At 38.5% G+C, this 25,212-nt stretch overlaps 1 protein-coding gene across 2 annotated transcripts in view; it reads right to left on the bottom strand.

Annotated features, from left to right (window-relative positions):
• Nucleotides 1-710: 710 nt before the first annotated feature.
• Nucleotides 711-25,212, bottom strand: part of CARS1 (cysteinyl-tRNA synthetase 1) — a 33,275-nt gene continuing 8,773 nt past the window's right edge. For both annotated transcript variants that reach the window (XM_009899972.2, XM_054171647.1), the window contains 20 exons: nucleotides 24,536-24,624; nucleotides 24,152-24,248; nucleotides 23,626-23,724; nucleotides 23,182-23,331; nucleotides 21,751-21,891; nucleotides 20,881-20,969; nucleotides 19,636-19,757; nucleotides 17,713-17,825; nucleotides 17,064-17,192; nucleotides 16,715-16,844; nucleotides 16,316-16,419; nucleotides 15,244-15,341; nucleotides 13,737-13,926; nucleotides 13,196-13,264; nucleotides 10,881-10,962; nucleotides 7,487-7,567; nucleotides 7,086-7,153; nucleotides 4,942-5,001; nucleotides 3,592-3,675; nucleotides 711-2,815 (listed from right to left, as the gene is read on the bottom strand). In XM_009899972.2, coding sequence (XP_009898274.2) covers nucleotides 2,681-2,815; nucleotides 3,592-3,675; nucleotides 4,942-5,001; nucleotides 7,086-7,153; nucleotides 7,487-7,567; nucleotides 10,881-10,962; nucleotides 13,196-13,264; nucleotides 13,737-13,926; nucleotides 15,244-15,341; nucleotides 16,316-16,419; nucleotides 16,715-16,844; nucleotides 17,064-17,192; nucleotides 17,713-17,825; nucleotides 19,636-19,757; nucleotides 20,881-20,969; nucleotides 21,751-21,891; nucleotides 23,182-23,331; nucleotides 23,626-23,724; nucleotides 24,152-24,248; nucleotides 24,536-24,624 — 2,130 coding nt within the window. In that variant the 3' untranslated portion in view covers nucleotides 711-2,680. The remainder of the gene's footprint in view (nucleotides 2,816-3,591; nucleotides 3,676-4,941; nucleotides 5,002-7,085; nucleotides 7,154-7,486; nucleotides 7,568-10,880; nucleotides 10,963-13,195; nucleotides 13,265-13,736; nucleotides 13,927-15,243; nucleotides 15,342-16,315; nucleotides 16,420-16,714; nucleotides 16,845-17,063; nucleotides 17,193-17,712; nucleotides 17,826-19,635; nucleotides 19,758-20,880; nucleotides 20,970-21,750; nucleotides 21,892-23,181; nucleotides 23,332-23,625; nucleotides 23,725-24,151; nucleotides 24,249-24,535; nucleotides 24,625-25,212) is intronic.

Here is a 25,212-nt window from a genome sequence, read left to right as displayed (position 1 = left end):
TGGAGGAGTCAAGTGACAAGCTTGAAGAAGGCAACTTTGAAAATTCATGAACTACATAGCACCACACTATAAAAAGCAGCAGAGAATAAATATCTGTGTGGAAGACACAAGGCGAGCCTGAAGACAGATCCCTGAAGAGGGATTTCAAAGGCTCTGATCCTTATGAGGTCTATGAAAAGAATCCCATTGATTTTAGGAGACTTTTGATTGTGTTCAAAGAGAATTCACAGACAGGAATGCTGTTAGGCTGTATCAGAAGAAAGATGAATTTAGCAGCACTGATGCTTCAGGTAAGGATTCTTTCAAATCAGTTTAAAAAAACCTGACAATCATACAAAACACAGAAATGGGAAGCATGAGCTAAATAATTTTGGGTGTAGAATAAGGCCTATTTGGACAGTAAATTGAGCAGTGACCCTTATCTGACACGACTGTGGGAGGAAGCTGTGTGTCCGTGTGGGAAGCATACAAAAAGAATGGAAGATAACCTTCTAGAACGTTAAGTCTGAAATGCTTGTAAGGTCTGTGTAAGGAGAGTTGTTCCAGAAACAAAATGAAGCATTTGAGAAGGGAAAAGGGCTTGGGTTTGTGGTTGGTTTTGTCTGTTTGTTTCCCGTTTCTTCTACATCGATACAGTAGTTAAACCATGGAATTGGATGAGGTTCTACTAAAAACATCACAGGAGGTAAAAAAAAAAAGGGGGGGGGGGGGGGGGGACAAAAGCCAGGATGTTATCCTGGATTATCCATGAGGTACAATCCAGGATTAACAGCATCTTCTCCATAGCTGCATACTAATTAGCTTTAAGCAAGCCCTAACTCAGATCACAAAAAAAAATCTGTAAGCAAATTGCTGTCACTATTTCACATTAAGCAGCAACTTCAGAAGTGACCTAAGCACAGTCCATCCCTTCATGGATATCCTGGGTGCACATGCATCTTGGGGAAGCATGTGGGGGGAAAAAAACCAACGAGCTGGTAATGTTGAAGTGGGTTAGAATCTAAAATGGTGTCAAAATGTGACTGATCTGTTCCCAGACTGAAGAATGGAGAAGTTGCCTTCGTGGCTGTGTCCAGCCCTCTGAGGTACCACTGTGCAGTTTTAACAGACATTTGTACAATTAAATAGAAACTAGCAGAATAATCACACACTGAATGCAAAATGAGTTAAGTTAGTAGCAGCAAGCTAAAGGAAAAGCTGCAGCATGGTGTAAACCACGCTTCAGAAAGCTGGTTGTGGAATAAAGATAAGCTCTATGTTCTTCCTGCTATACAAAGGTGACGTACAACTGGTCCTTCACGACAGATTTTATTTGCTGCATACGAGATGCATGTGCTTTACTGACCTTAGCAATATGAATGTTTTCAAAGGCAAATATAGACAAACCAGGAAGAAACCCTACTAGACCTTTCTGCTACTTCAAACATACTTATTCCTCAGGAGGAATATAAATATAAAAATATAAAGAAAGAGCAAAGATGGTTTTATCTCTTAACTAATGAAAGAAACAGAGCATAAACTTAAGAGCTGGGAGAGCAGAGATGTCACAGTATGGCCTTCAGCAAGTCACCATGAAGCTTAGTAATACTTAATACAGTTCTGCACATCAGATACTTGGCTGGTGTGCAGTAGGTGAGATATCTTTTAGGATCTTATGAACTTTAACTTATTTAGTAACCAGTGAAATGCATTATTAGCCAACAGAGGACTGTTCTTGCAGACACAATGTTACTGTACAACATATGAAAGATGATTCAGGGTTAAATTCTCACATTACAAATACCAGTCCTGAATAATGAGCAGTGTGTAGCTGTACTTCCTAATTGCAAACCAATCCACAAACCGTATCTCAGTTAGAAACCCTCTGTTAATTCCCCATGGCTCTCAACAGGTAATTAGGAACTGAACACTTTGGGTAATCAGGTCCTTTGGCAGCACTCCTGTTTCCTTGGAGGGATGGCTCCAAGAACACACCACCCTCTGCCATTAGCCCTTCATGTCTTTCCTACCTCTTTGTTCAATGCAGGTGCATTTGCCTTGTACTTACCCACTTGATTGCAGCTGCAGGTTGAGCAAAGATGATGATCTGTTCCCTTTTGCAACAAAGGGACTGTTAGCTTCTACTATGCAAAGTGTTCTGGGTATACTTCTGAGAGATTTTAATAACAGCAGCTAGAGTAAGTGTCGTAGTAGAACTACCCATTTTTCCTGCTTATGTAAAGGATACTAAAGTCATCTGGAAAATACTGGTCTTACTGCAGGACAAATTACTCAGCTCCCATGTAGTAGTAGATTTTGCTGACTGTGACAATTCCAGAATGCGAGCTGCTGTGGGTCTTAGATACAGATCAGTATGCAGGACAAATTAACCAAAGCCTGGGCAGTTATAATAAACAAGAATCCTCCTGTGGATTTGCTGACTGAGCAGCACCTTCCCAAACAGAACTGGCAGCCGTTCAACCTGCCACTGTTGTTGCAAAGAAACTTCTTACGGGTTGGCTTTTCTTTTTTTTTTTTTAAGAATGGCTTTTTATTGACTTTCCAGATGACATTATTAATCCATGTAAACAGGATTTTTACTTTGCACATAGTAGAAAGTGTAAACAGAAACCTGAGCAGCATACGCTCACTTCTTCAGTGGTGACCCAGCACTCGCCTGCGAAACAAAGTCCTCTCGTTTTCAGTTTGCGCTTCCATTCTGAACCATTTGTAGATACTCCTTGTAAAGCTTTTCTTGGGTTTCATACAGTTTCTTTAGCTTCTTAATTTGTCCTTTGCTGAGTTCTTTGCCTTCTGTATCATGGGTGGGAAATCCCTGAAATATTTAAAGGGAAAAAAAAAAAAGAGAGAATATTTAAGATTAATTCTTGGACTGCTTTTGCTTCTTATGGAATCATGTTTTAATAAGATAGGAGGATAATGTCATAAAGGTAGGCTCTCAGGATGGGGTACATTTAGCTACTTTAAGTCAACTAGCTTTGACTATTTAGAATAGAATAGAATTAACCAGGTTGGAAAAGACCTTTGAGATCATCGAGTCCAACCTATCAGCCAACACCATCTAATCAACTAAACCATGGCACCAAGCACCCCATTCAGTCTCTTCCTAAACAGCTCCAGTGATGGTGACTCCACCCCCTCCCTGGGCAGCACATTCCAATGGCCAATCTCTCTTGCTGGGAAGAACTTCTTCCTAACATCCAGCCTGAACCTCCCCTGGTGCAGCTTGAGACTGTGTCCTCTTGTTCTGGTACTGGTTGCCTGGGAGAAGGGACCAACCCCCACTTGGCTGCAACCTCCCTTCAGGGAGCTGTAGAGAGCAAGAAGGTCTCCCCTGAGCCTCCTCTTCTCCAGGCTAAACAACCCCAGCTCCCTCAGCCTCTCCTCATAGAGCTTGTGCTCCAAATACCTCACCAGCTTTGTTGTCCTTCTCTGGACATGTTCCAGCAACTCAACATCTTTCCTAATCTGAGGGGCCCAGAACTGGACAAAATACTCAAGGTGTGATTTGTTCCCTTCAGCTACGTGTATACACAATTATGTACAACTGGGGAATGAAAACAACTCCATATCTAGAGAAAAGTCTCTTACATTTTCATCAAACATGGAATATTTGTCATTTTCTGATTTAAACATTTCATGTGGTGGAATCTTCATTTTGGCAAGTTTTGCTGCCTGTAATACAAAACATGCATTAACATCACAGTTGACTACTAACAGCCTGTCACACATTCAAAAGGAAAAGTAGACTGTAGTTTGCAAATCAAGGAGCATTTAATTCACAATTGTTTATCATGTGAAAAGAAACTTTCAATGAGGAACAGCTCCCTAACTTTTAGCTGTGCTTGTCTGGGGGAAAAAAATGTGGTTAAAATCTGCAGAGAACCATTTAAATAGGTGTACTGCAGGAACTCAAAATACCTTGCTTATATACTCCAAAAATGACATCTGATTTCTGCTAATTTGGTTCCTTAGTGGTTTAGGTGTAAACACAACGTGATTAGTTGTTATGAGTAAAGAATATTCACTAATTAATTCACTGCAAAGGGAACCAACCTTCATCAGGAGTTTCCTGCTGACAGACACAGGTTTCTATGAAGGTCACAGCAGGCCCAGGGTGCAAGTAATTGCACTGAAAAAAACCTGAACTTTCTTTTAGCTGTAAATGAGCACATCTCAGAATCCTTCCAGGTAATTTTTTTCCCAATATAAGGGAATCACCTTTTTGAAAGAAGGCAAAAAAGCTCCTTAGAATTGGTGAATGAGAGATGCTGTTTGTCTGGTTTTCCTCTGTACATGATGCTCCCTCAAAGTTTACTTCCTTTCTTAACCCAGAAAAGCATTTCCTGTACTGTTAGAGTCATCAGGAGGGCAATCTTTTCTCCTTATGATTTCCTTTCCTCTGGCTGTCCACTCCTCATCCAAAGCCTAGAATCTTTTGAGCTATATTAATTCCAATTGTAGAGATAAAACATGGTTTCACAAAACACTGGATTTCAGAGTCCAATCATAGGAACCAAGTGCAGTCTTAAAGAGAAAAAAAAAAGGCATTTTCACACAGACCCATGATACTGCAAGGGGAAGAAAATTAAAAATCACACCAGCAAAACCTTCTCTAACAGGCATGTAAGGTACTAGTTTGGCAAGTAAGGAAGTAATACTGTGTGTAGACTGAAATAAGTGCTGCAAGTTCTTCTAAGAAGCTTTTGCAGCCTTTAGTTGTGTTTTCAAAGACAACTTCTCTGTAATAGGAGCTGAAAATTCAAATCTGAACTGCAAGCTAAAGTCATTCTGAGCAGGAAACAGTAGACACAAAACAATAAATGGAGGGCCAGTTAAGGCTGGGCAGAGTGCCTGTGTTCTAATGTAATCTTTCCTGCATGTGACTATTGCTGCTAACACTTTGCTTCAAAATCAGATTAAAAGGATCTGAACACTTACTTCCTGCTGTTGTTTTTTCCTGGCTGCTTCTTCTTTCTTCCTTTTTTTCTCCTCTTCAATCTATGAAAGGCAACGTTAATGAGTAAAAGGTAACCAACTATTTCATTTGGTTGTTTTCTAACGAACCTGAGCCAGCCAGCTCCCTTGGATATCTAATTACAGACAGCACTGGCAGCATGACCTGCAGCAAAACCGCCGTGCCTTGTAATTAGGGTTGTCTGATAGTTCCCACTGTACAACTTGGATTTCATTTGCTTTTATTCACAGCTAAACCAGTTTTAACTGTTCAGAATGTATTTTGTATGCAAAGTGTATACACATGAAAGAACACCTACAAAGCCTTCCACAAGAAGTGGTGCTGCCATTCCACAGGGGAAAACATTTTGCAAATGACTTTGGAAAAAAAAAAAAGACCACATTTCAGTGATGATTTAACTTCTTGCCTCTAACTGTGAAGACATTACAGTTTGTCAAGAAGCAGCTGTATCCCTTGATGTTCCTAGGGAAAGTACTATCCAAATTTAGCCAACTTATCATAGAATCATAGACTCAATAAGGTTGGAAAAGACCTCAAAGATCATCAAGTCCTCAAAGATCATCAAGTCCAACCTATCACCCTGCACCTCATGACTATTAAACCATGGCACCAAGTGCCATGTCCAATCCCTTTTTGAATACCTGCAGGGATAGAGACTCTACTACCTTCCTGGGCAGCACATTCCAATAACCAACAACTCTTTCTGTGAAGAACTTCCTCCTCACCTCAAGCCTAAACTCCCCCTGGTGCTGTTTGAGACTGTGTCCTCTTGTTCTGGTGCCAGTTGCCTGGGAGAAGAGACCAATCCCCACCTGGCTACAACCTCCCTTCAGGTAGTTGTAGAGAGCAAGAAGGTCTCCCCTGAGCCTCCTCTTCTCCAGGCTAAACAATCCCAACTCCCTTAGCCTCTCCTCTTAGGGCTTGTGCTCGAGGCCTCTCCCCAGCCTCACTGCCCTTCTCTGGACATGTTCAAGAGTCTGTGTGTGTCTTAGAATAGAATAGAATTAACGAGGTTGGAAAAGACCTTTGAGATCATCAAGTCCAACCTATCATCCAACACCATCGAATCTCAATGTCCTTAAATTGAGGGGCCCAGAACTGGACACAGTACTCAAGGTTTTTTTTATATATATATATAAAATTTATAAAAGTATTTATTTTTATAAATATTTATATATTTTTATACATATACACACACTATGAAACTTAAAAAAAATTAAAAACATCTCATCTTGCATTTGCTTAAAAGCCACCTATCAGTTCTCTAAGCATTCTCCCAGTATTGAACACAACACTGTTTCTAGGGATAGTGAAGTGTTCACCAGCTGCAAGTTCCACCCAGCAGCTATGTACAAGCTGCCTTCAAATGTCTGTGATGAAAGCCTCAGGATTTGCCTGAAGTGACATTTCACTTCTCACTTTCCAAAAGAAAAAAAGACAACATGGAAGGAGAGATGTTTGGAAAGTCTTCTAAACATTTCTAGCCATGATGGAATTTGTTAAAACCAAGGACAGAAATAGGAAGTGTTACTTTTAAATGTTACAACGTCAAATATTAACGCTAGGAAGTGCCAAAAGAAGGGGTTATGTGCAGAACTTGTGCATGCAAATTAGAATTCACAATCTTTATATAGTAACATGTGAATTTTTGCCTCCATACCCTGAAGATCTCTCTCATCCATATCATATTAATTAAGATTTATCCAGTACATTTTGTTCTCACATATCAGATAAATATAGTCTAGTTCCATGGAAAATGTCAACGCCATTTGTATAGACAAAAGAAGTCTGAATTAGCTTCTCACTGGAATCATTCATCCAGGCAGGAATACACAACATCCCTTAATTATATGAAGATCTCAAAACCCAAGCAAACAAAAAACCTTAGAGGTATTCATTAGGTTCCATACAATATTTTCAAGAAGCTGCAGTTACAAAAATTCCTTTTCCTGAATGCACATTTTAGTGTCAGTTCTCTTACCTGATTTTCCCTGTTGCTAGTCTGTTAGTAGTTTTCATGCAAGTTATCACAGACATCTAAAGGTATCCATAGCTTACACATAATTTTTAATTAAAAATACATATATAGAAGGGTTAAAACAATAACCTTTTTCTTTTCTTCTCTTTCTTTCAGTAACGTGTCCTTATCCACTAATTTGACCACAGTTGGAAGTCCTAAAGAAGCAAAAACACATGAATGAGTTTCCAGTGCCTGAACCAGCAAAGATAAAGGTATTTACTCTGATAACTGAATGTAAACACAAGTAAGAAGTGCCTAAGAAATCAGGTTTTACACAAAAAGACTGCAGTGTATATTTTTATACCCTACATATGTATTTCCATATACAGCTCTATAATACCTCAGAATACATCAGAAATAAAATATTCTAGAGCTTTGCAGTCCTTGAGTTTGTTGTATTATTCCAGGTTAAGTCTTTCTCACCTCTTATTAAATCAGTAAGATTATAAAAGCAGCTACTTACAAGGATGTAAGACATAAATGCATACCTTCATGATCTTCAAATCGAACACCAAGCTCAGGAAGGATGTCATCTCGAAGAGCATCACTCAGCTGCAGCACTTCAGTTACTATAAAGCATGAAAGATACTTTTAGTGAAGTAAGATTTGGTGAAAGTATAATTCTGTCCTGCTACGTAGTTATTTAAATGCAATTAAGAAGTTGCTACTCTTTCACACCTGCCGAAGAATAGCCTTTTGTTTTAAAGTGTGACTAGATGGATACCTGGGTTAGATGCTACCATGTGCTTATAATAAACAAATGTTCTCTCTTTCAGCAACTCTCAGCTAGTTAAACCAAAGAAACGGGAGCCTGAAAGACACTAACTCTGGCAGTAGAAGCTACCATCCAGACACTATGCTAAACCCTGCACACAATAGTAGATGTAAGTACTATCCCTGAGCCTTCATCTCTTCCCTAATGCTCAGAGCCTCATAGAGCTTAAAAGGGAACAGAACACCAACTATCCCAACAGCATGAAAAGGAACAGCCACCCTATTTCCATTGCATGGAAGTGTTCTGCAACCCTCCCTTTGCACAGGAAAGCATTCCAGTTTAGAGAAGCTCTTTTGTCTGCTGTGACCTGAGTTGCTATTTTTGTTGATCTGAAGCAGTTATACACAGTGAACCACATTCAGGTTTGATGCAACTCTAAATCAGCCATTAAGATAAACAAGGAATAAGATTCCCTCACTGGCAGTTAACACTGGCTCCAACCCAGACTAAGAAATTACACATCATATATTAAGAATGTATCAGATACACCTACTGCTCATTCAATAAAACAGCATCCGCTCAGTTATAAATATTCACTTATCTGACATCATGAATAATTGAACATTCAAGAAGGAAGAAATCCATCAAGATGAAGAATAAGGAGAAAGGTATAACCAAATGTGTACAATTTATGAAAAGATACATCCCCTGATCAATCCTCTGTCATCCAGAGGAGTCTGCACCCTGCTTCTTAGGGCTGAAATGTGCCTGCTCTTCGCATGGTGGTAATTCCAGAGCAAAGATGTTTAGGGACTGGGTAGGGGGCTGCTTATGGGATGCCCAAAGATAAAAGTCATTACTTTCACTGAGGATACAAGTGAAGACTGGCAGCAAAAGACAAAGAGCAGCCATGGTTACAATGATCAAGCTTGTCCCGAATCTGGGAACAGATATGTTAGGAACTAGACAGAGGGCTTCCCCCTGTGTCCTAAAAGCAGCTTAGAGCAACATACTACATGGCACCAGCACCCATGGCAGGAAATAAAGATGCAGGCAGAGTGCAGTCATGGACACATTTACCACAGGGTAGTCAGTTTAAGCACATGTCCTGAGGTAAGTAACCAACTACAACTGAAGAGACTTGCTCCTGTTTGAGTATCTGAATAATAGTTTGTTGCTAATGAGAATTCTTCCCAAGCACCAGGGGCTGCATTTGTAAATGGCCAAGTACAAGTAAAATATCAGGAAGTGCAATGCAGAGGTGTTCTGACCAGCCCATCACTGATGTATTTTGTAGAGGTCTTCTACACTTCTTTCCCATGTACAGCTAGCACGAAGTTTTCCTTCTGCTGTTTACCGTCATTGCTGCACATGTGCACATACAAAGTGAAGACTCAACTGCAAATGAGTCAGGACAGGCCTCCAGCTGGAGTACTAGTAAGCTTACAAAATAGAGAGTTTATTTTACTACTGTGTTTCAATGTTAGCCATTCTGGGTGATGATAACATGACTTTTCCCAATGGCTATGCAGTGAAGTGTTTGGTAATTCCAGATACATTTTGCAAATGTTCCATGGAGATATTTCTATTACTCTGCAGGCCCTACAAAAGCAGCACACTTTTTATTTAACCTCTAAGAATACTTAAAGCAATGCAGATCATCTTAATTAATATTTAACACCAACATCAGGCTGTGATGGGGAAACTCCCTTCCCTTACACCCATGTGGAGGCAGTATCCTCAGCCATTAATCAGAACAACTTTGACAGTAATTTAACACTCCCTGCAAGCAAGAATTTAATGGGTACAAGTGAAACAAATCAGTAGCATGTCAGTGCAGATCCTGACAACCACTACTCAGCCTGCTTACATCAAATAATGTAATGAAAGCTGCCTCCCTGGTTGAAGTGCAGAATGTTCTATACTGCAACCAAACAGCAACTAGATCCAGCTTTATTCTTACTGCTCAATTTATTTCAGGCAAAAAATATTGATTCCTTCCAAGTAAGACACTCCAGTGCCAGAAAGCAATCTAGTGCTAGCTGTGTTCTAAAAATTATCTATAAGAAGCCCTGGGATACTTAAACCTTAGCACTGTTGAGAGTGAGGATCAATTTAGCTCAGTCATCAGAAGGCAAGGATAAATAAAGCCTCACATAAAATGAGTATTTACATTAAATACTACAAGACCAAAAGTCACATTTTTGGCTGAAGAGATACACACAAACTTCTTGAATTAATTCAAATTACAGAAAATATTTGCTCTTGGAACTAATAAGCTTATTTCTCAGCATCAATTAGGCCTGCAGGAGTTTGACAGTAATAGCTGACTAATTAAGAAATGCAGTTTCGTGGTTTTAAGGAGAACTTCTTATCCCTGAGAAGAACTCAAAACAGTAGCAGAATAAGGGTTCAGAGTCTTTGCCAATTGAATAGATTATTAACCAGACATAAATGTAATTTCCTATTTCTGTATAATATATGGGTTATTTATCTATGTTTCATATATTAAAAAATGCCTTCTTTTGCCCTCCAGTACAAATCACAGTGAATTGAAGACATGTAAAATTCCAGAGGCAGCAGCAGAAAATAGTGAGAGCTCCATTAGGAACTAATCAACCAGTAAAATGAAAGAGATCTTAATGGAACAACCTTCTTAACACCATACAGTTCTGCTGCCAACACAGAGAGCATGATCAAAGGTTTTCAAAAAGCAGGGGGGAAAAGCACCCAAAACAACTTCTATCAGACTCCCAGATGAATTCTCTAAAGAGCACACTCAATTTCCATCAGGGGAGCTGCAATCCCAACTATGCTAACACATTTAAACACAGACACTATCATTGTGGAGCAATCTACACTTTTAAGAGAGCTCCCTGGGGAAAGCAGGGTGTGCCCTAATCTAGAGAAACCCCATCTAGTCCTTGTGATTCCAGAACTTTTGGATTCTTTAAGAAATTAAAAAGAAAATTAGCTTAGCAGCCTGCAAAAAAAAAATTCCCAATTAATGACATAGGTAGCAAAGATGCAAATATGCAAATGAGCTTTTATTCTCTAAGCAAAGAGAGATGGCAACAGCTGCCTCACCACCCCCATCCCACACACAGCTTGAGTCCTAAAACCTCCAAGTGTCATGTATAGCAATACAGGAAAAAGTGAGCTCTCACCTTTCTTCTCCCTGGCAATTTGTCGCACTCCTTCTCTGAACTCAGAAAGAACTTGCAGGTATGGCATCACTGTGGATTCAAGCTGCAAGATAATTATTTCTACAGTTAGCTTAATCATTATGTAGATATAAAACATGCCCTTACCCACTTCATATTTATGTACTATTGGATGGAATTTGACCCTCAGGGCAGATCTGTATCAATAAAAGCTGTCAGTGATCTATTGATGTCAAAGGATAGATTGTAACCTGCATTAGCTAACAATTTTTCTTTTGTGCAGACAAAATCAACTTGGAGAAGTTCTGTCTCTCCCCATTCCTTTTTTCATCTGCTTTCACTTACAGATACATCAGTTCCACAGGGTTATGCTATAATTCAGCTAACTGTAATGCAGCACAGAAATAAAATGGGCACCCAGAGGAACTTGCTTTTTGGTGTTCTGCGTTGTCTTACTTGGGTCCAACTGCTTGTCAGATGTAGTACCAGGTGAGACTGGTATTAGGACTTGTTTTCATCAGAATATAGACCTGTTCCTCAGATGTCAGCTTATGCTACTTGTAATTATTTCAGTACAGTGCAGTTGTCTGTATTCCTCACACAACTCAGTCTCCCACAAGAAGTGGGAAGAGATTACTGTTGAATTACTTCAGGTGTAAGCACATGCTGGTCAGGAAAACTTCAAGAAAAAGTCTTGAGAATCCTGTTCTCAATGGTAGTGAATAGCAACAGCAAGCAACTAGGGAACAGCACTGAAACAACTACAGATCGGTGCTGTCTGCCAACACTTCTCTGGAGTCCCAAGAGGAAAATCCAGGCACCAAGGGGACTGCTTAAATTAAAGGTTTCAGTACTTTGGAGGGCAGGAGAAGGGAGAGGAAAAAATGGACACTTTTGTTTCCCCTACATTTTTCATGTCTCTTTCCCATCTGTTAAACTGCCATGACAAATTCCTGTGCAATTAACAGACAAGATAGACCATTATGCTCCAAAAGAGCCCATATAAAAGGAGCAGAGGGGCTCTGTTAAACCTTTTCATAAATGTGAACTCTGTGCAATCAGTTTCACAACTGGAACCACTGCTGGCAAGTTTGGCAGAGGGAGCAGACTCAGGAATGCAGGCAACAACCACATGTCCAGTTGCCCTCTGTGCACAGAAACTAGCTCAACATGCAGATGAAGCAGCGTCAGGGTGTGCACTTTTATCAGTCATTTACAAATGCTGTTCCAAGCTATTGCCAAGGCTCTGTAAAGCATAGCTGCAGTAAACCCTGCCTGAATGAAGTGCTAAATATGAATTTAATTTTCATTTTCCCTAAAAAAGTTAAGGTGCTGTCTCTCTTCTCAAATTCAAAATAATTCTGAGCCAAATTAAAATGCACTATTGATGGGTTTTGGTATGGAATTCTGAGCATCTTCCCTATTATCCCTGTTACATCTTTATTGGAGATCTCCACAGCACAGTAATTAAGTATTTGCACAGGCAATTATCAGATGAGTGTTCATTCACATTCTTCAACCACAAGCAAGCTTTCATGCTCCTTTGATGAATAAGAACTTTAGCTCTTTGGTTATACTACAAACGTTTTAATTCCTCCTTCTGAGGAGAAACAGAAAAACACATCTTGGAATGCAGAAAAAAAATTGAAAAACAGCACTGCTTTGTCCATGTCACAATTTTTGCATAAACAAAGAGAGCAAAGTTATTAGCTTTCATATGGAGTTATTTTCCTGCCTGCACCATGAAACGTTACTGTTATTACATCAGCACTTTCTTCAGGTATCTTCCAAGTATTTCCAGAGAAATCACGAGTGGAACTGCTGGGTAACCAAAGCAAAACAGCCTGCCATAGCCAGATAAAAACTGTGGCTACAAATGAGCTCAGAAAGAGATTGAAATGTGGATAAAACTACAGCTGCCTCCAGGCTGGTTTTTGGTCTACCACAAGGAAGTTTAATTAGTATAATTATATTTTTGAAACTACTTAACATACAAATACTTATAATGACTCTTCAGACCATAACATGTGCTGTCTGCAGTTAACATGTGGTTTTTTTAAACAGACTCATCATTCAGAAGACAAGATAATTCTTTTCTGGTTGCTATACAATTTGTCTGTCATTAAGTCAAACAAACCTATTAAAAAACCCCCAAATCTCATAAAATTCTGCTCCCTAAGCCAATTAATTACTTCAGATGCAAATGTTAAAGAGGAAAAAAATGTAATTTGGCTACAGATCAGTAATATAATCAATTTAACCTTAGCTTTCAAAGGACACAGAGTAATTTTGTATGATGTACTTTGTCCTTCACTTACATTTATATTTTGACTAGTCCCTCCAACAGCGAAACCAATTGTGTCATCGCTTTCTATGGCACCAAAAATCTGCTCAAGGGAAGGGAAAAAAAAGAAAGATAAGATTGTATACATCAAGTCATAGATATGTGAAAACTAAGCAAAATTACATGTACTAGGCTTTTAAAGCCACCTAGTTCTCATTTAACCCATTTAACCCATTCATTGCTCTAATAAGATGTGTTGTATTTTGCAGCAGATTTAGCTTTAAACTTGTCAGATTCGACGGTCTGACTTTGTATTTTTTCTACTATCTAATTTTCCTTGCATGTATTAGTGGCTCTCCTCTAACCTAGCTGAAATTACAAAGTAAAAAAAGGACTCAAAATTGTTCCTGCTGCAGCATACCCTGCAGTTTGGGGTTGTTTTGGTTGGGGGTGTGTGTGGAAAACCTCCAGTTCCTACAAGACTTAAATGCTGTAACAGATCCCTAGATACTTGAAAAATACAACCGTTATAATTGCACAGTGCCATAGCAACATCACTACTTGCTATTACATACCTTTAGCATTTGGGTGAGATAGGCACTGATGTTTTCTAGAAGAAGTCTGTTTGGCATTTGTCTGGAAGCTTTCTTGGCAGCAATATAGCAGTTACTCTGACTGACTAACGAACGCATTTCTTCTAAGACAGAACGAGTGTCAATGTTGTCACACAGTGCTTCGTGAATTGCTGCCTTCTTGTCGTAAAAGCTAAGAAGAAAAAGGTAATTTTTTCACTATGGATGTCAAAAGTACCTACTACCTACTCTGGAGAATCCCTGTTGGAAGAGTGAGGAGACCTAAAAGTGAGATAATCTTTTGTTGGTCATAGTTGACATTTGAAGGAAAAGCACATGAGCAACAAAAAAGCATTATCACGATGCCTGTTCTGCTGCTAGGGACAAAGGCAAGCAGGGCAGTCTAATCAGACACAACTATCCAAAGAAATCACATCAAACTGACCTTTTCATAGCAGTTTTTAAAGCAGTATAAATTCTTTATTTGCTACCTTTCATGTGTTTACTTGTACAAGCACAGTATATCTTTCCAGTGAGGAGCGCCAATTTGGAAGTTAATTTACCACAATGTGAAGTGTTATGAAGCTGTTGTAAGCAGATACAAGGAATAAATTCACATGCTGTTCATGAATAGGCACCATAAGTGATAGAATACTATTTTATCACACTACTGTTTCAAGTAACAAACTTTTTTTCCAGAGAAAAGAGAAGTGTTAGAGAAAAGAGACAAAACCAAGTATCTCCAAAGCATATTCTCTGTTCTTCTTTGTCCCTTCCTTTTGACCTATTACTTACTATCTTCCCTCTTGAAAACAAAGAGAGTTATCTCTACCATCCTCCAGTTGAAGATGAAATTTTTAGAGCACATTACTAAATAGAACCATCTGCACTTGGTCCTTCAATAGTCAACATCTCTGTTGACTATTCCTAGTCTCTGGACTAGGAACACTTCAGTACTGCAACATGAAGTGTTTCTGTTTTCAATTTCACACATAATAGAAGTCATACAGGAAGCTGTTTCTGACAGACTGCAATATTGATACCACTGCCTCTCTCAGCAACACATTTCAAACACTGGCACTGATCTTTTGTGCTTTCAGTCAGGTCATTTAACTTCTGTTTGTCTGTTTGCTCACTGTGCTTTGAGATGGGCAAAACGTTATTTTCACAGTTCTAACTGAATTATCAGTCACTTCTCAGACACAAAGACATTTCCAGTAATGAAGAAAATTACAGCTATCTAACAAAAATGTTCTCTTTCTCTTCATCAACAGGATGATGAGGCAAGCCCGTGCTCTTAACATAAATGAAAGGGAAATTAGCAATTTTATCTGTATTTCATAAAGCTCTTGCAAGATGAAATTCACTAGCTTCTACAGAGTTGGGGTACACAGTGCAAGTGCTACAGACTTATAAATAGCTTTGCATAAATAGCAAGGCATTTTGCAAAAGAATTAAGCACATAGCTACACAATGGCTATTCACAGAGAAGGAGAAATGCTCCACTCACCCTTTGTTCAGCTCTGCTTCCTGGTTTCCCCATTTCTGAAACTGGCCTGTCACATCAGTGGGAGCTCGAAGAATATCCTTCACATTTAAAAAGAACTCCTGTGAAAGAAAAATATAGTTTAAAATCAGTTTGAAATAGACACATCCAATATTTACTACAGAGAGGCATTATTTCTTAAGTAAGTTTATGGTTTCAGTACTGTTTCAGCCAGGATCTGTGTCTGTGTCACAGAATGTCTGTGAAAACAGGGAAACCCACACATTTTGCATAACTCTCTAAATCACAGCTGAACTGTAATTCAGTTCTGTCTCTTGGCTCTGCCAGTGTGCAATACACTACATACTCTAACATCAAGCTGCTCAAATACAATACCATTTAACAAAAGTTTAGGCAATAGTTTCTCTGGCAGATGTTTAAGTGTGTTGCCAGCAATGGAAGCTAAAGAATGGCTTTACAGTGAGATCCTTTTTCATGTGGGTATCCAGCTTTATGAAGTCATTTTCACTTAGTCCATAGCCCAAACCAATCATTTTACATAAAAAGCAGAATAGCTTCAGCTGAAGAAACCAAAATGCTGTTTAGCCTCCTTGTGGGAAATGTGGGCTTAAATCATAGCTCCAAACTAAGTAGGGAAAGTAACTGTGCCTGATCCCTCATGCAAGCCTGCAAGGCATAGAGGCAAATGCTGGATCTATGTGGTGAGATGAGGCAGGAATGATATTCCCTCTTCCCTTTGGCTACAGTTGTGTAAAGTCTGATCTGGCAGACATGAGAGCGCCTGTTGGACTGAGTCCTATAAGCAAGCTGAACTGAGAAACTAATCTTGCATGTAAATGCCAAGCTGGTCAGTGACACCAAAACTTGGGAGAGAACATCCAGCTGCAGAGAAATTTAACTGTCTGTGGAATTACAGGATTTCAATGTTCAGTGGCAGCTAAACAAACACTGTGATAAATTCAAAAGGCAAACTCAGTCTGTGGACACAGCCTATATAATCACTGGCTTCTATTACTTGAAACACATCTGAAAGCACAAAGCTTAGGGCTGGAGGAGGAATGGAAAGCTCACTTACATTCATAAACTTCTCATACTGAATAGCTGACTCCATAGTGTTATTTGAATAATCCAGTGTATCCTTCCACGAGTGCATGAGGAATGCCAACCGTAACTGACGTGCTATTAGGAGTTTCAAAATAAACAAGGAAAAGAATCATAATCTAAAGGATTTTTAGAGCCTCCAATACTGCAGTGGCTAAGAACATAACTTTTGATACTGTTATTATCAGTATGCCTTAAAAAGCAAGAACACTATTACCCCCACAAATAATACCAACACAGAAGCTGTTCTAAAGTTAGTGAAGAAGACAGACACACGAATGTAGCCAGTTTGGGGAACTCCTGAATAGCGAAACTACTACAGTCATCACTCAAAGCATATCTAAGGCACTCAAATTCCAAAGTAATTTATTACCTGTGTGTTTCTTCAGTGCATCTTTTATGGTAATGAAATTCTTCAAAGACTTGGACATCTTACAGCCAGCAATTGTTAAGTGGCCAGTATGCAGAAAATACCGAACCCAGTGATCGTTGTCAAAGTAAGCCTACAGCAAAAACAAAACCCCAAAGGCCCAATGCTGATGCTGTTTACACACATACCATGAAGTAGGATAATTTAAGAATAAAATCCTGAGAACACAGAATGAGGCTGAAACAAAACACACTTAAAAGTTTTAAAAATTAACTGAGGGATCTGTGTAAGTTGCTGCCAAAGGAAAGCACGTCGCTTTTTGACTGCAGAAACTGAAAGCCAGTTCATTCACCTCAGACTGTGCCAGCTCGTTGTCATGGTGGGGAAAGCGGAGGTCAAACCCTCCTCCATGAATATCCATTGACTCTCCCAGAATGGATCCAGCCATAGCAGAACATTCTATGTGCCAACCTGGACGACCCTGTTAAGAAAAAGACAATTCTTGGCTACCAGTTAGTTGTCTTCCTCTCCTGCCTATGTACCATTCCCCCTGCCCCCGAGCAGTTACATGCCTGAGGAAATGGGATACAGTTTTCTTAAGCAGAAATGATTCCTAGACTCAGCTTCATAAAAGTATATTGGGAATTTGAAGACCAAACATGGAATATACATCTGTGAAGCTTTGATTATCCTGCTTATTATTATTATTATCATTTTAAATTACATTGGTACTTTTGATCAAAAGGGCAAAAAAGTTTATAGGAATTGTAGCAGATAAAGTCTGTAGATAAAGAACTAATTATCAGTACCAGCCATCATAAGCCTACATATAGACTTCTGTTTAAAAAGGTATCAGACTGACACACATTCCAAATTATCTATGATTCAATACAAGACCTCCATGATCTATACATTATTAATATGAGCTGAGGCAAAGTATTTGTGTAACATGCTATTTAGTAAGCTGTTTAAGATCTAAATCCTGGTTCTAATGCCCTTACCTTTCCCCATGGAGAATCCCATGAAGGCTCTCCTGGCTTGGAGCATTTCCACAAAGCAAAATCATTTGGAGAATGTTTCTCACTCAGGCGATCTGCTGAGATGCTCAGGTCACCTTTGAGAAGGGAAAATGCCAATGTACATATTCTACTTAAGCACCAGCATTATTGATTCCTGGCCTTCCTGTAACTTACATCAAGTAGATTAAAGAAAGAAATTTAAAAAAACAGAAAAGAAAAACACTCAGCTCTCAAAATTCCTCATAATTAGCCTTGAAAATCCTTTGGGGTTTTGTTTAATGTTTGGTTGACAGGAAATCTTTCAACAAGAATCAGCTGCACTGCTTTTTAAGTTTTGACACCAGATTCATCTACACTCTCGCTGCAGGCACAATTCCAATATTGCAGTTACAGAAAAAGAAATAAGAACAAAACAACAACCCCATGCTCATAGACAAATAGGACTGCAGAGTCAGCTCACTCCAGAATTAGAAGGATCTAAATTAAGACTAGGATTGTCTCCCTCTGCACACACTACCCAATTTTAGGATATTTCTTCCCCTCCCAATCTCAGCAGCTGCACAGAATGGCTGTTCAATAGCTACATTCACTGCTTTGTTACCATCACAAATGTGTTATGCAGTATTTGCTGTCAGCACCTTATGATCATTTAGGTGCTACTCTCATTATAACACTTTTAAAACACAGGAAATTTACCATTTCTGCAGTACTGTCCAAGACTAAAAGTGGTTAACAATAGCACCTACTACCTAAGAATCCAAGATAAAGACAACATTGTCCAAGTTAAACTTGTCAATTCATTTGGATGTACAGGTTGAGATACCTGCAATCTCAACTGTTTAGAATATCCAGCACTATTTACTTTATATTTAAAACTATTAGACTTTAATTTACATTAATTTTAACTTTAAAATCTTTAGCATTCCTGCTGCCTGAAACAGTCAGAATGACATTGCCTGTCTGGGCAAGGACAATCACCATAAGTGAGCCAAAGCAGCTAAACTGACATGCAATAAATGGACATATGCAGAGTCTTGGAAAATCAATCACTCATCACCAGTTCCTATTTGCAAAAGAACACAACAATTCAGCAAAAGTGCTAGGCATTACACATTCCTATTACCACATAAATAAGGTTTAAGGTAGCACCTTTTATTTCACATAGAAGGTATCAGCTATAAGGGTTTGAATTAAGAAGAAAAATCATATCCATTTTAAGCTGCAGCTCCCAGATTCTGCTTGTTTCACCTAGAATGAGTGCCCTAATTTCACCTAGTATGAGTGTCATATGAAAACATTTTAATATGCTTTTGGTAGACTTTCTGGATGATTTGCTGCTAAAATTGTATAACCTTAGGAGCAGATAACTAATGAGGTTTATTGAGCATTTTAATCTACTTTTCTGTTATGGCTCAACTGAGAAAAAAAAAGTGTATTTGGATTTAGCTCAACACACAAGGTTTACAAAGTAAAACCAGTTCTCATTGTGGAAGAAGCAGCCAAATATTTGTCATGAAATAACCACAGCCTGAGGTGGAGAGCTTTCACCTGGCACAGGGGAGACCCACCTTTGGTCCTACTTTACTTCAGATGAACAGCAAATAACTGGACTGTAGTCAAATGTCTGAGCCATTCACAATGATGACCCCCCCAAAAACCAAAACAAGCAAAAAAATCCAGCCCAAAACCATCTTAGAAAGAATACTGTTTCTCCATATTTTCATATTAATAATTTTCAGGAAAGTGCTGGCTTTGAAAAGAAATCTCTTGTTACAGGAAGCACAGCAGGCAAACCACTCAACTCTGACAACTACTGAGATTCAAATGTCAGTGAAATCAATTGAAGAGATAAACACATCATCAGTTTCTTCAGCAATTCAAGCAAATGTTCTTTTCTTTTATTACCTTCACCCTCTTGGAGAGCTTTTTGATCACCTACAGCTTCAGGAACCAGCTTAGCATAGGAGTGTTTTTCACTGGAATCAAACTTCATAGTATCAAAGTATACAGATCCATTGGACACATACCTGAAAAGTTAAAAGATCATTATTTAGCTAACTTCCTACCATGTTTTAATTGAATTTCATCCAAAAAAATCACTGTCTTAAGTTTTCTAGTGAAGCTAAACACTGTATACTACTACACAGTAGTGTAATGATGTCATAGGTGAGCCTGTTTTAAGACCTTACCATAAAGACTTCAGACTGATCACTGAAAGGCATAATAAAACTGATCAAAGGGAAAACAACATTTTTGTTTAACTCCTAAGAAGTGAGACATCAGATAACAGCCCCAAGAGGAGAAATATCTACAATACTTCTGGTCCCTTTCAATATTTTGCTACAATGTACTACAAATCATGTTTGTTTCAATCCTTTTTGTCCTCCTCCACTCTGCTAATTTCATCCCACTGGAGCCATAATAAAATCTGTCAGAAAAGCAAGTCCATAGTAAAAACTATGACACAAAGCAAGTTTCAGGACCACCAGGAACGTTGATAATTCAGTGCAAACAATTTTGAACTGTCTCTTTTTTTCTTTTCATTTGAAGCAAGACAAATGATGGCAATCTGAACCACGGGTTTGCCTTTTTCACCACAAAATTGCATCCATATCAAAAAATTAAGGCTATAACCAGAAAGAGAACTCAAAAATTTTGGACAGGAATCTATCACAATACTTAGGAACTTTTAGAGCAGTACCTTGATTTCCACAAATATTAGATAATGGCAGGAAAACAGTTCACAATTACTTCTTTATTAAACATTTTATTTACAACTGGTTTCTAGCCATCTCCTCATGAATCCTTTTTTGAAACCCCTTTCTGAAGGCCAGGAGTCAAACACAGTTCAAGGGCATGAGACTTTGTTTGTTTATTTTAGTGAGTGAGGATTTCACTCTGTACATTTAATCATTTAACTTCTGTCTTTGTTACAACACACTAAGAAGTACAGAATAGCACAAATTCATCAGGTGAGAAATAAAGGTCTTTTGCAAAGGAACCTGAAGTTCCTTTCTCTGATCAAACATCACTTATGGGAGGACTGCATATGAAAACTGAGAAAACAGTACACAGTTAAGCACTGAAAGCAACCATTCTAGCCCTGATACAGAAGCAGTGCCCAGTAAAAGCATCCAGCAGCAAACTTACCCATAACCGTTATCCACAATCTTCTTCACAAAATCCACAATTTCTGGCACAAATTCACTAACCCGTGTCAAAACATCTGGAGGTAAAACCTAGAGGAAAAAAAGCAGGATTTTATGTCACACACACACACATATATATAAATAAAAATATATATACAAATATTTATACATATGCAGATATGCACAAAATCTAATATATAAAATACATTGGTTAAAAATTGGCTTAAAAGCAAGTGAGAGTAGAATCTAAGACTCCTATTTCAAGCTTTCTGCTCTGAAACAATGTGCTGTGGACATTATTTCCTCAGCCTTTAAGGCAATACTGACAAAAAACTACTATAGGAGATGATAGCTCTTATATCTTTTGCACCTATGACAGAACAGGCAGTAAGTCCCCATGATTTGCAGGTGAATAAACAAACCTTCACTGATCTAAACCACTGCACATGACACAGCATTCCAGACAGATAAATCTGTTCTTGATTGTATCACCACGTAATTTCTTAGGGCTGAAGACTAAGGAATCAGTCTAAATGCTGAGGCTGGCAGGGCTCTACTGTGCCAGCTAACAGATTCTTTCAAACTTCTGGATTAACTGATGATTATATTACACCAAGGGGAAGGGTTGGAGTGCACACATCAAACTTGAGCACCATTTAACTGACTCTGATAACATGCACAGTGGATTTAAGATTGCTGGGCTGGAAACAGAACAGGTACACATTTAATAGCTCCTGATTCATATTAAAGGAAAGGCTTTATCAATATGGTTAAACATAAGGTTTTTGAAACCTGTTAAGGAGCTCAATTGTATCCTGGGTGTTCTGAGGCATGGAACACAGACTTTTAGAACACAAACCAGTTTACTTACGTTGAGTGCTTCCATGTCTTTATGAAATTCCCCTTCCCAGAATTTGGGGAGCTTTGAGAATATGGAATTGTCAGTCACCTGACTGCCAAATTTTGTGTCCAACCAGTCAGACAGCAAATCTTTGGCTTCTTCCAACAGTATCTATAAAACAAAAATTGTAAGTGCAGCCATCAAAGACATGCCCTGTTTAAACTCTTCAAGAAAAATCTGATTCTGAGCAGAGAGATTTGCTTAAGGAAAAAGACACTTGGCTTTGAGTACAAAGTAATCTGTGCTTCTACCAGATCTTTACCATGCTGTCCTTCAGAAATATGAATGAAACAAACAGAGGAAGGAAGATAAACTCACAAATGGTATCTGCATTGCTATCAATCACTTAAATAGATGTGTAGAATTTACAGTGTCAACACAGGGCAGGACCTAAGCTCTTAAGTAAGGTGGACAGCTACTTACATCTATTAAACAAATTACCTTCACTTTGGCTTCTGTGTGAGTTCAGCTAAAGCAGTTCTTACATGCACTGCTTGGCCATGTCTTCATTCATGTTTCATATGATGATTGTCACAGAAGCAGACAGGAAGGTTAAAGAGCAATTTTGATACTTCTAGGGTAATTATTTTGTTTATTTTCTTATGATCAAAGAGAATTAAATCATGGAGTGAAAAAGGAGCAGAGGTGAAAAAGAAGAGGAAGGCAAAGAGGAAGATGAGAAATAATGGATATAAACTACAGCACAGAAAGTTCTACCTCAATATGAGGAGGAACTTCTTCAATGTGAGGGTCACAGAGCACTGGAACAGGCTCCCCAGAGGGGTGGTGGAGTCTCCTCTGGAGACTTTCAAGACCCATCTGGATGCACTCCTGTGTGACCTGTGCTAGATTCTATGGTCCTGCTCTGGCAGGGAGGTTGGACTCGAAGAGCTCCAGAGGTCCCTCTCAACCCCTAACATCCTGCGATCCTGCAGTTATGTCACATCATCTGTTCCCCTCATTGCCACTGAATAATCCTAACAGAAGCCTTCTCTGATCAGAGACAGGAACACTTGTATAGAAAACTGCTACCAGTATTCAAATGTTCAGTAATACATGCTCAGTAATCTATACTGAAACTCACTGATCAAGACAAAAAAGTCAGAGAGAAAAAACACCATAGGAAAGGTAAAAACAAGCGAGTAATTAGCACAATGGGAGAAATAAAAATTGGTAAAAACAGCATCCCCAACCTACATGGTTGAATTCAAGGATCAGTTTTCCTGTACTGAATGGGGGGACTGAGGACTATGAGGAGTAAAAGTCCTCAGGCCTAGAAGTCCTCTTTTTATGAATAGAAAATTCCATCATGTTTCAGGGAATTATTACAAACTGCACATTGTTTTTAAACTCCCTACCAATTATAAGCCAAATATAACTCATAAAAGATCTCACACTGACCTCCTGACATCTGTTGATCTCTTCTGCAGGGAGTTTTGCTTGCACAGCTTCTTGTAGAGGGTCAAAAGCAGATTTCACTGCATTTTGAATTCTTTCCAGCATTTGCTTTTTATCTGGGTCTGTCGTCTCACTTAATTTAACTGAAAAGAGCTACAATGACAGTAAAAAACAATTAGACAACAATTTGCAGTACAGCAGTGCTATGTCTTACACACAATATATCATCTTAGCCACGTAGTGCCTTGCTAATAAGGAATAATACATTATGCCAGAGAAAAAGCTTTGATAGCAAACTACTGAAACACTCTGGTTTGTGTGGTACCAGTTCAACAAGAATAACTGAAAGTTTAAGGAAGCAGCAAAGTTAGAGTCATTTTTTCAGCTGCTCTGCTACACGTTGAATAAGGAGCTAACACACTAGCAGGGATTAACTATCACACCCACCTCTGAGGCAGTTTTAACATCTTCAAGTAGCTGATCTGGTGCTGATTTGTTCTCTCTATACCGTTCATAAAGGTGATTCTGTCTTGCTCTTTTGATGATCTAAAAAGAGTGAAAGTATTTTTGTGAAGAGACACATAGGTAAACAAAGTACAAATGTAATCTGTTACACACCAAAAGCATTGGAGAATAAATTTAACAGGCTACAAGGATTACATGCCACAATAAAAACCCAGAACTGATAATGAGTTAATCAGTTACCTCAACAGAGTAAATTAGGTCTCTCAACAACAGACAAATAAGATGTTATCTTTGTTGTCTTAGACTCCATTACCTATGACAACATTTATTTATATACAGCACAGGCTTTGCCACCATGGAAATGCTACAAACCTGAGAGGAATCAATGACACTGTGTACAAAATGTATGTCTAAGTTAAAAAGGGTTAAGATTTGCCTTGGCTAATCAAATGGCAATTACATATGACTCTGACTTCTGTGCTCAGAGTACAATTAAAAAAGATCTTACCTTATCATCAATATCTGTTATATTCATACAATAGAAAACATCATATTTAAAATAATCCCTCAAGACTCTTCTCAGGATATCAAATGAGATGTATGACCTGAAAACATAAAAGATAGATAGGTGTTTCTAGTGAACACCTCAAGTCTATTTCTGTTCTCTGCACAAACTACTCTAATCTCAATAACTTTATACCAGTACTAGTTTTCTCTCATCTACTAGTAAGTTTTTAATTGCACAATGATGTAACACTGTAACATGCTTTTAATCTCAAATGCTGAGCCTAAAAGGATTATTTTCTAGTAATACACTCATCTAAATAAAGGACTTTTTTTTTCTATTGATCTTTTGCTTCAAATGCTGTATCAAAATAAGGAACTGTAGTACCTGGCATGTCCCATGTGAGAAGCATCATAAACTGTTGGACCACAGCAATACCACAAGACTTTTTTTCCATTTTGAGGCTGAAAGATTTCCTTAATTGAAAAGGAAGGTACAGTGATCAGAAGAAACTGAAGACATGATCTCAGGCCAGTAACACCACATTTGGCCATTAGAATGTGAAAATATGGATTACAATTACATACACACACAAAAAGAGAACAGTTATTCCACTCCAAATTTTAGCATAAGAAAAGATCACCACTAACTTTACCATGTAAGAGAGAGCAGGTGTGAATGTTTATGCTGCCTGCACTCCTATCAATCAAGACAGCAGATTACAAACATTTGGAGTAGGCAGGACACTATTCAAGCTGTGTTTTTGAAATGGAAGATCAGGCTGTCTTTTGCACTGAAAAACGTTACAGAACATAACAACTTCATACACACTTGGATACTATATCCCATGTATCATCAGTATTCTTAATCTTTCCTCCCTTTCCCAAAAGGCCCTCAAACCAGACCACAAGAAGCTTCACCAGTTTATATGATAATGAGATGAAGATATAATTGGCAAGGCTTTTTTGCACAGATGTCTAAAGAAACAGATTTTATTCTGTTCACATTACTGTGTATTACAGCTGAACCCTTGGCTGTTTTGCATGATGGTAACTTGCAATTGG

The sequence above is a fragment of the Dryobates pubescens genome, chromosome 22, assembly GCF_014839835.1.
Source record: "Dryobates pubescens isolate bDryPub1 chromosome 22, bDryPub1.pri, whole genome shotgun sequence".
In the NCBI taxonomy this organism is placed as follows: domain Eukaryota; kingdom Metazoa; phylum Chordata; class Aves; order Piciformes; family Picidae; genus Dryobates; species Dryobates pubescens.
The sequence above is the reverse complement of the archived record's forward strand: the minus strand, read 5'-3'. Positions and strand labels throughout refer to the sequence as shown.